The sequence below is a fragment of the Eucalyptus grandis genome, chromosome 1 (genome assembly GCF_016545825.1).
Source record: "Eucalyptus grandis isolate ANBG69807.140 chromosome 1, ASM1654582v1, whole genome shotgun sequence".
NCBI classification, from domain to species: Eukaryota; Viridiplantae; Streptophyta; class Magnoliopsida; order Myrtales; family Myrtaceae; genus Eucalyptus; species Eucalyptus grandis.
The window spans coordinates 6,985,111-6,994,451 of record NC_052612.1 but is presented as its reverse complement, the minus strand read 5'-3'; the positions used below and the strand labels follow the sequence as shown (position 1 = coordinate 6,994,451).

The 9,341-nt window shown below is 39.5% G+C and overlaps 1 protein-coding gene and 1 long non-coding RNA gene across 2 annotated transcripts; both read left to right on the top strand.

Annotated features, from left to right (window-relative positions):
* Positions 1–643: 643 nt before the first annotated feature.
* LOC120290417 lies at positions 644–3,826 on the top strand. The gene is made up of 3 exons (XR_005548405.1): positions 644–653; positions 2,498–2,503; positions 3,640–3,826. It is a non-coding gene; the product is annotated as an uncharacterized LOC120290417 (long non-coding RNA).
* Positions 3,827–5,010: 1,184 nt separating this feature from the next.
* On the top strand, positions 5,011–7,436 carry LOC108958004 (major allergen Pru av 1-like). Its single transcript, XM_039303652.1, has 2 exons — positions 5,011–5,302; positions 6,962–7,436. Exons 1-2 carry the CDS (start codon positions 5,119–5,121, stop codon positions 7,255–7,257), a joined length of 480 nt encoding a protein of 159 aa, XP_039159586.1. The 5' UTR covers positions 5,011–5,118; the 3' UTR covers positions 7,258–7,436.
* The last annotated feature ends 1,905 nt before the right edge of the window (positions 7,437–9,341 follow it).

Here is a 9,341-nt window from a genome sequence, read left to right as displayed (position 1 = left end):
AAAATCTGAGTATAATGGATTCGCACTTTTCATGACCACCAGAGATTTCCCAAAGACCAAATACTCGCCTCATGTGAAGATAAATAATTGAACAACCGCTTTTAATTTAATATGAGAATAATAGTATATTATGATACATAAAAATGAATAATTATAAATTGTTATGAAACCCTCTTTTTCGAGAATTTGCAGTTCATATTATTTTCATAATAACTTAAAAACTGCTATGCTTGCAAAACTCCTCATGTAAATATTCTGTTCAAGATAAATTCTAATTTAAATATGAAAGTGTGATATTGGTTTTTTTTTCCCCTAATAGATCGGGTTCAACAAACTGATGCACGTCCTCAAATTAAGTTGGGCCCTGTATACGGCTCAAATAAAGTCCGATGGTGAGCTTTTCTTCTTGTCTTTTACTGAGAAGGTGCCGAAGGGTAGGGCGGGAATTCGGTGCGACGGTCTTGTGAAATCGGCGCTTTCCGTGGTGATTAATCCAAAGGACAATAGTGGATTGGAGTGAGATTTGATTGGATTGGTTGGAGGGGGTTGGTTGATGGGCGCGCGCATATACAAGGGGAACGCACTCCAATCCCCACTTGCAAACACAGTGAAACGGGCTAATTATATTCAAAGAAACTGAGGCAGGAGAAGAGGTCCGCATCGGCACCGTTTCAAGATTCTGAGGCAGGAAGGAGGGACAGACAGCAAAGCACGCGTCGGGACTTTTTCAAAATTGTTCAACTAGACGACAGTTGAGAGAGAGAGAAGGGAGCGGGGAGTAGTGCACGACTACTCCCAAAAGGGAACGGGAGAATATACGAAACGGATTGAAAAGCCATATTTTCAAAACCCTATCAAGAATGATGAAATCATTGCTTTGTACCCCGAACAGCGCACTGACAATATTGATTGTTCTCTTCTTTTTAGAAAGTATTCTTCTTCTTCTTCTCCCTTTTTTTTATCGGTCTTTCAGAAACTTCTCACCGGTCACTTAGATGACTGCCACGCAAGAAGCCGCCAAAAATGCCGAAGGAAAAAGACAGATGCACACATTCTCTCTCTCTCTCTCTCTCTCTCTTGTTAGTGCGGAGAGGTGACTTTATCACGGGTTTTTCAGCCGCAAGTAGTGCCGTTGGCGTGCTTGACATTGGATATTCTCCGTGAATTACATATAGCGAAATTAGGGTTTAATTCGTGATTTGTTAATTTCTTCTTGAGATTAAAGGATTATTTAGTCAGAAATTGTGAGGTTATATATTACTTGAGTTATTGAATGTAATTAGGAATTAGAAAACACTAAAAGTATTAAAGTAACTCGACTGTGGTTATAATTTCCGTTATATTGTTTGATCTACAATAAAATTCGTTATTACTTTTCTTATAGAGGTAGGTCACTGCGATTGAATTATATAAGTCTGGTATCCAATTTATTTTGTCGATCTATTTATTTTATTGTTTGAACGTTTGCTTATATCTCCTTACTTGAACTATGATGGACATTAATCATTATGGAGCAAAGTGACTGAATTTTTTTCTTGAGTTCCTTTTCTAAGGGTGAGGGCTGAGCATGACACAGGTAAGTCGATTAGGGCGATAAGCAAGAATCAACCCTTGGTAACCTCGGCCCGATCTAACCGCCACTCTAAGATTTTCCGTCCCCGCATATTCCCGTAGGATTCGTCAGCATCGCTTCCCTTTAGCATCACAGCAATGAGTTCCATTCACACTAGAGTTCCGTATCCCTTATTATAACGGCATCAAGAAGACATAAATTTGAATGTTTGTCAAGAAATTTGTTACGGAAAAGTTCGAATGTGAAGAAAGAAAGATTATAAGTCACGAGACAAGTGCTCTCATCGAGAGTCGGAATCAAGACTTTGGCTTTGCTAAACGAAAGTGCTGGTATCTCATTTATACCAAGAAAAAGGAACAAAATATATTATATATGTTGGCTCTATGTTGTATTAAGTGACTTTTTTTATGTCTCGATCGAAAGGAAAAAGACCACCAAAAACCCTAACTTTGCCTAAAGTGACAAATTTATCCTACACCTTCTTTTGTGACATAAAAAACCATAAATTTTGAAAACCGTAACACGTTTACCCCACCAATAGCATTTCGTCTTATTCTCTTTTTTTTTTCTTTTTTTTTCCTTCTTCTCTCTTCCCTTCGCCGGCCATGGCGGAGGGAAGTTGGAGTTAGGTGAGGTTGCACTCGGTGGCATGGCGGGCTGCCCTCGGTTGGGTCGGGCGAGGACCTCCTCGTTGGCGCGGGCGGCCCTAGCTAGCCTAACCGAGGGCAACCTCGCCCGACGGCGGTGAAGGTAGCCCGCCTATGGCTTCCTCCACCGGCTCTTGCCATGGTCAAGCGGAGGGAAGAGAGAAGAAGAAGAAAAAGAAAAGAAAAGATTTTAAAAAGTAAAAGACAAAATGCCTTATAGTTTAGGTAAATGTGTCACATGAATACAAGTTCAGAATTTTTTGTGTCATGAAAAAAGTTTGGGGTAAATATGTCACATTGGCAAAATTTGGGATTTTTCATATCATAATACAAAGATTGGGGTAAATTTGTCACTTTGGGCAAAGTTTGAGGTTTTTGGTGGTTTTTTATCTTTTAAAAATTATTATGAAGAAGTTTGAATTTACAAAAAGGAAAAATTATAAGTCAGAAGATAAATGCTCTCATTGAAAGTCGAACTTAAAACCTCCCACTTACTAAATGGGTGCTTGTATACCCATTTGTACTGAGAAAAATGAATTATATGTGTATGCTGGCTTTATGATGTATTATGACAATTTCTTTGGCTCAATCGATTTTTTTTTAGTAAAAAAAATTGTTATGAAAAGTTTGAATGACAAATGCTCTTGTTGAGAGTCAAATTCAAGACCTCCTCTTACTAATTGGGTCCTCGTATAACCATTTGTACTGAGAAAAAACACATATATAGTATGTATATATGTTGGCTCTATCATTTATTAAGCAATTCATTTTTTGCTCGATTGAATTTTTCAAAAAAAATTGTTAGGAAGAAGATTGAATGTGAAAAAGGAAATATTACAAGTCAAAAGACAAAGGATCTCGTTGAGAATCAAAGTCAAGACCTCTTGCTTACTAAAGTAAGCTCTATATAACTGAGCTAAAAAAGCTATGTATGACATTTTTCTAAACGTATCTATTGATTAAATATCTGTTTATGCATTTCTCTAAATACTAACTCTCGATGACTAGACTTACTTGCATTTTGCCGAATACGCAACATTTCAGTGATTGGAGCTTCTCAAAAGTCCACTTTTTCAATGCTGGTAACAACCTTTTTCGCCCCCATGTTCTCGTTTATGCTCATTGATTGGGAGAATTGAATTTACACCGTGCTTTTAAACTACTTGCGTGCTAACTTTTTATCTCTACTCACCAAACCAATCCTATGAAAACCGTCAGGCATTTGGAAAAAGTTAACAATTTAGTGATTTCCCACTCAAGAGCGTCAAAATTCATTGGGCACGTAATTGCAAAAATTCAACTCATGAACAACTTTTAGCATGCCATATATGACGTCATTAATGTTGATTTGGACTTTGTACGCACAAAATCAACAACATTGAATTAGAACGTCATCGGTGATTTTTTTTTTTTTTTTAGTCACTCTGTGTTTGGAGTAAAGTTTGTGGGGCTGGAGAGCGTAGCTGTTCTTGTATTTGCTGAGAATAAGAGAATGAAAGGTGTGGCAGGAATCTGGTGAAGTGGTTTTGTGGAATTTTGTAAATTGTGCTACATAAATAGCGTATCAAGGGAATAAAAGTTGAATAAGCTTGATATTTTGTTGGTATCAGGAGATTCTCTAATTTTCAATAAATTCCATAAAAGAATAGAATTCATGAGTAACAAATGACTAAATCCGAACTTATATTTCGAATTTGGATTAACATTTTAAACTATTGATGTGATAGAATCTTTCAGAAATTATTATGCGTATGATCATTGATGAAAAGTACATTCTCATTATATGTCAAGAAAGCTATCGAAAAATAAAGTTAATGTGTTTAGGTTTTGGACTTATCTTATTGTAAAGCTTGGGCTATTTGAATAAGCTAATCCTATCTTATCTCTTTGATGGGGACATCTTTGACGAGGACATTGGATTAGAGATCAAATGCTTCAACACTGATAATGATAAAAAATAAAACGAGAAGCAAAATATAACGGAAAAGCAGGAACCTCCACCTCCCCAAAACTTAGAGGACGAGCTGATCTTGGGACACCCCGATTATGGACCCAATTTGACCGAGTCAAACTGCCGGTGCTAGTGAAGTTTGAATCAACCCATGAAAATGATTTCAAAGGCCTTACTTCATACATTTGAATCAGATCCACCGTGACATTAGGGCATTACAAATGAAAAATATATTATGTGATGTTTATATTACGCGACAAGTTAACATGATATCACCAACTAATGAAGTATTCTTGTTTGCTACATATTAAACGAGACAAAATTTGATTAATACACTTTTCTTCAAACAAGGGCATTTCGTTATAATGTCTAATCAGCAAATTGTTAGATTGAACTCCACAACAATCATTTCAAAGGTACCACTAGCCTTGGTGGCTCCGTCGGGATAAGAACCCCTTGCCTTGGGGGAAAGGTGAGGGGATCAAACCCCAGGAAGCATCGGCGATTTAAAGCGTGACGATCGGGGTGGTGGGTTTTCGCTAGCGTCGCCTAGGGTTTACTTGGCGGCTATGTACCGCCGTAGCGCGACGAAACGGCTGGCCCGGGGTTCCCTGGTATTAAAAAAAAAAAAAAAACAATCATTTCAAAGGGATGGCCGCCCATGTGAGCACGAGAATGTTCATCTTTTGGAACATAAACTTTGACATTTCAACATGAATCTGAAAGGGACCGAAATCATTTTCATGACCGAAAGAACAAAAGAGACCACCTTAATTCCTCTTTCCATTCCTTTAGGCTGCAAATCCTTGACTCTCCTATTTTCCTCGAGCGTGACTCTTGCCAAACCAACCCTACCCATTGACATAATTCCAACCATAATTAGGAGGCATTGACAGGACTCAGAAGCACTCTTCTCTGGGGTTATTTCTTTCTCATTGCCAATAGCCATGGGTGCAACCAGCTTCACACAAGAGCTCACATGCCCGATTGATCCGGCTCGCATGTTCAAGGCCTTGATTGTCGAGTCGAATACCCTGATCCCGAAGCTTCTGCCTCAGTTCATAAAGAGCGTGGAGCTGGTGCATGGCGACGGTGGAGCCGGAGCATTGAGCAAGTTAAATTTCACCGAAGGTATGTACACTCAACACTCATCGAGCAGGAGTTCCATAATGTAATTGCAGCTAGTCCTTTCAAGTATGTGAAGCACCAGATCGACGAGCTCAACAAGGAGAACTTCATGTGTAGGAACATGATGATCGAGGGCGACACGCTGGGTGACAAGCTCCAGTCGATCAATTACAAGGTCAAGTTTGAGGCCATCAGCGATGGAGGGTCGGTCTGCAAGATGACGAGCAAGTACAACAGCAAGAAGGCGCTTCAAGTTGAAGAAGAGGAGATCTAGGCTGGGAAGGAAAAGCCATGACGTAGCATCACTTGTGTACACAATATTTTCTTGTGAGACCATCTCTCGGCTTGCTAACTTACGGTCCATCTCTTTGTTCAAGAACAATTTCTCAGGAGGCATAACACGATTTCGGCAAGTACAGCCCTTCTCTGGGGATCGTTACCTTTTCGAACAACAGCTTCATCGGAGAAATGCTGCAAGATATATGCAGCGACTTTGCTCTTGGATATCTCGCAGTCGATGGGAATAACTTCACTGAGCTGCCGCCTGACTGCTTGAGAAATTTTCCGGGGCTAACGAGAGTCCGTCTGGACAGCAATCAGTTCACTACAGGTATCATGAGTGCGTTCAGACCGAATCTGGACTTTATAAGCCTCAGCAACAGCCGATTTGTCGGGAATCTCTCTGCAGAATGGGGAGAGTGTATGAATCGAATTTGCTGATAGATGGTAACAAAATTAAAGCCAGCCGCATCGTCGGAGCTCAGGAAATTGTCCCAGTTGCATGTTCTGACTTCCTACGGCAATGAACTGACCAGGAAAATTCTCGACGAGATGGGAAATCTAGGGGAGTTGATAAGGCTGAACTTGAGCAACAACCATTTGGCCGGAGATATTACCTCCTCGTTAGAAAACTCATCGAAGCCAGGTGATCTTGTTTTTTGGTGAGAAGGCATTGAGCGGTAGCATACCAAAAGAGCTAGCAAATTGTGAGAATTTACTGAGCCTGAACTTGAGCAACAACAATCTGTTGGGCGTCATGTCGCCAGAGCTGGGGAACTCGTTCACGCTACATAACCACCTAGACTTGAGCCACAATTCACTAGCAGGATCAATTTCTTCCAATTTAGCAAAGCTCACTGAATTGGAAAATCTCAATGTTTCGCATAACGATTTGTTGGGTACAATCCCAGCTGCTATCACCAGCATGAGCCGTTTAAGCTTCATTGGCTTCTTGTAAACAAGCTGACAGGCGCAGTTCCTAGTGGTCGCCTTTTCCAACAATCAGTGGGAAGGGCTTTTTATCGCAAACCGGGCTTGTGAGGAAACGCGACGGAATGTCTCCATGTGGGTCGAGCAGTGAATCGACTGCCCTCGGAGAAAGGTTCTGATTAATGTGATTGTTGCGTTTGCTGCTTACTACTTCTCGTGACTCTTATTGCTCTGATTTTGGTGCTTCGACGGTGAAACAAGCATCTCGATGATTTACACAAGTGATCACGTGACTTGACTCTAATCGAGGAAATCAGGCCATGTCTAAGCCAATCGTATCAGATTGCAGTTGGAACATCCTAAATGGCCCAATCGACACCATCAAGATCATTGCTCGTGATGTTGAAACCAGCGAGTTCTAAACGTGAATATTACTTTTTGTTACCTTGATAGGCAGTCAGTACAAGACAATGAAGCATAAGGTCGAGGCCCTGGACAAGGAGAACTTCACCTACAGCTACTCCATCATTGAGGGCGACTCGCTGGGCACCACCCTTGAGAAGATCAGCTACGAGATGAAGATCACCACATCGCCCGAGGGAGGCTCGGTGTGCAAGAGCACGAGCAAGTACTTCACCATTGGCGAGGCGGACATAACTGAGGAGAAGATCAAGGCTGGGAAAGAGAAGGCGTCCGGGATGTTCAAGGCCATCGAGGCTTATCGCTTGGCAAACCCTGATGCCTATTGAGCCGATCTCATCGCTATCTTGTCTTGTTCACGGTACTGTATTAAATATGTCTGGTTGTGGTAAACTGAAAAGGAGACAAGAAGAGTTCGAGTCACTCTATGCTTGGAGTTAAGCATGTTGGGCCGATGGGTGCTGTTGTTCGTCTTTGCTGAGCAGTGGTTTTTGTAGAATTTTGTAAATTGGGCTGTATGTGGAGTGTATCAAGGGTAAAAAAGTTGAAAAAAAACTTGATATTTTGTTGGTATTGTGAGATTCTCTAATTTTCAGTAAATTTCATGCACTGATAGACTTCATGAGTAATAAATGAAATGTCGAATGGCCAATAAAATCTCAAACGTTGGCCCAGTATTTCGAATTTGGACTAACATCTAAAACTATCGATGTGCCACAGTCTTTCATAAACCGCGATATATGATCATTAACCATAAAGTACGGTCTAATAATATGTGAATAAAGTTAAAAGAAAAAAAAAACCGTAGTTGAATGTGTTTGGGGTTTGGACTTATCTAATTGTGACACTTGGGCTATTTGGCATTCTATTTAAGCCAATCTTATATCTTGATGCTCGAAAATCAAAGTTCGCTATTATGCTCATATATAATGGGAATGTCGACAATATGACGACGAGTTCATAAAAATCAATCACTGTTGATTTGTCAACAACAACGGCACATCTTTGTGAACTAGGACGCCATAGAAATCCTTAATTTATTAAAATGTTTAGATTTTAGTAGGGCTAGCAAAATGGGTCCCAACCTATTTTGTGAATCAGATTTAATGAGCATCGAGAAGTTAATAGATGATTGATTTGGTATTTTTTGTACTTGTACTGTGAGGTTTCATAGTCGTAACCCTGTAATTTGATTTGAAAGATCTGCCGAAAAAATAGAAAAAAAGGAGGCTCTACATTTGAGTAGCGTAATTTTTCATGCTACTTGAGAAGAGAACCATTTGCAACATCAATCTATCAATCTAGCAAGACTTCTTGAATGTCCGTTCTTTATGAAAATACTTCTCATCCTACCGTAATTAATTGAAACATTTAATCCCCCAGGATAATTTTTATATGATGATGGTGAGCACACTTACTATCTCAATATAATTTTTATATATAAATATTTGCATAGATCTCCAAGTACCATCCAAGGTTTGATGGTATTTAGATGAGATGCAGTGAGGACTAAAATTGGATGGACACATGTCGCAATCTAAAAATGGAGATAATAGATAGATCGGGAGAATGATCAAAAAGTCCTAAATCCATTATAAATGTGCCAATTCAGTTCTAATTTTTTGTGATTGTGTCAATTCAATCTATTCGACCAATTTTGGTTGGCTAGCGCTGATGTCGACGCTGGCCATTCGCTCAACGCTGACGTGGCAATTTTTAATAATTTTTTTTTTTTTACTTTTCCTTTTATTTTTTTCTCTTCTTCATTCTTTTGCTTCTTTGACGAGCCTTGTTGGGCACAAATGAGGCCTCGGGGCTGTGCACAAGGCGGCTTCACCCGATTTAGGCCAGGCCATGACAAGATTGGCCTCGCCCGGATCTGGTGCGGATGTTAATGTGGATAATTTTACAATTATTTCAAAACTCTTTTTTTCCTTTTTAAGTTTTCATTCATTTTTTTTCTTCCTTTGTCCCTCCATTAGTCTGTGGCCCCAGCAAATCCATCAGCCCTTGCAATCGCTGGCGAGGGCATTGGGGCCTTACTATCAATCACCGAAGCCATGGACCGGCCAATGGATGGCGAAGAGGGAATAAGTAAAAGAAAAAAAGGAAAATATAAGAAAGGAAAATGAAGAAAATGAAAACATGAAAAAAAAGAAAAAAATTGAGAATTTTTTTTTTAAATTACAAAAATCATTCACCTCAATATCTGGTCATGTGCCATAGGATGGCTAGCGTCAACGTCAACCATTTTTGGTCAAAATTGGTCAGCATAATTATATTGGCAAATCGTCAAGATGTTTAAAATTAAATCGACTAATTTAGAAAGTTTATAACTCAATAGACATTTGTACAATGAGATCCTTTTTATTTTTTGTAATTATCTACGTTCACTGTCGAATAAATAGGTCCA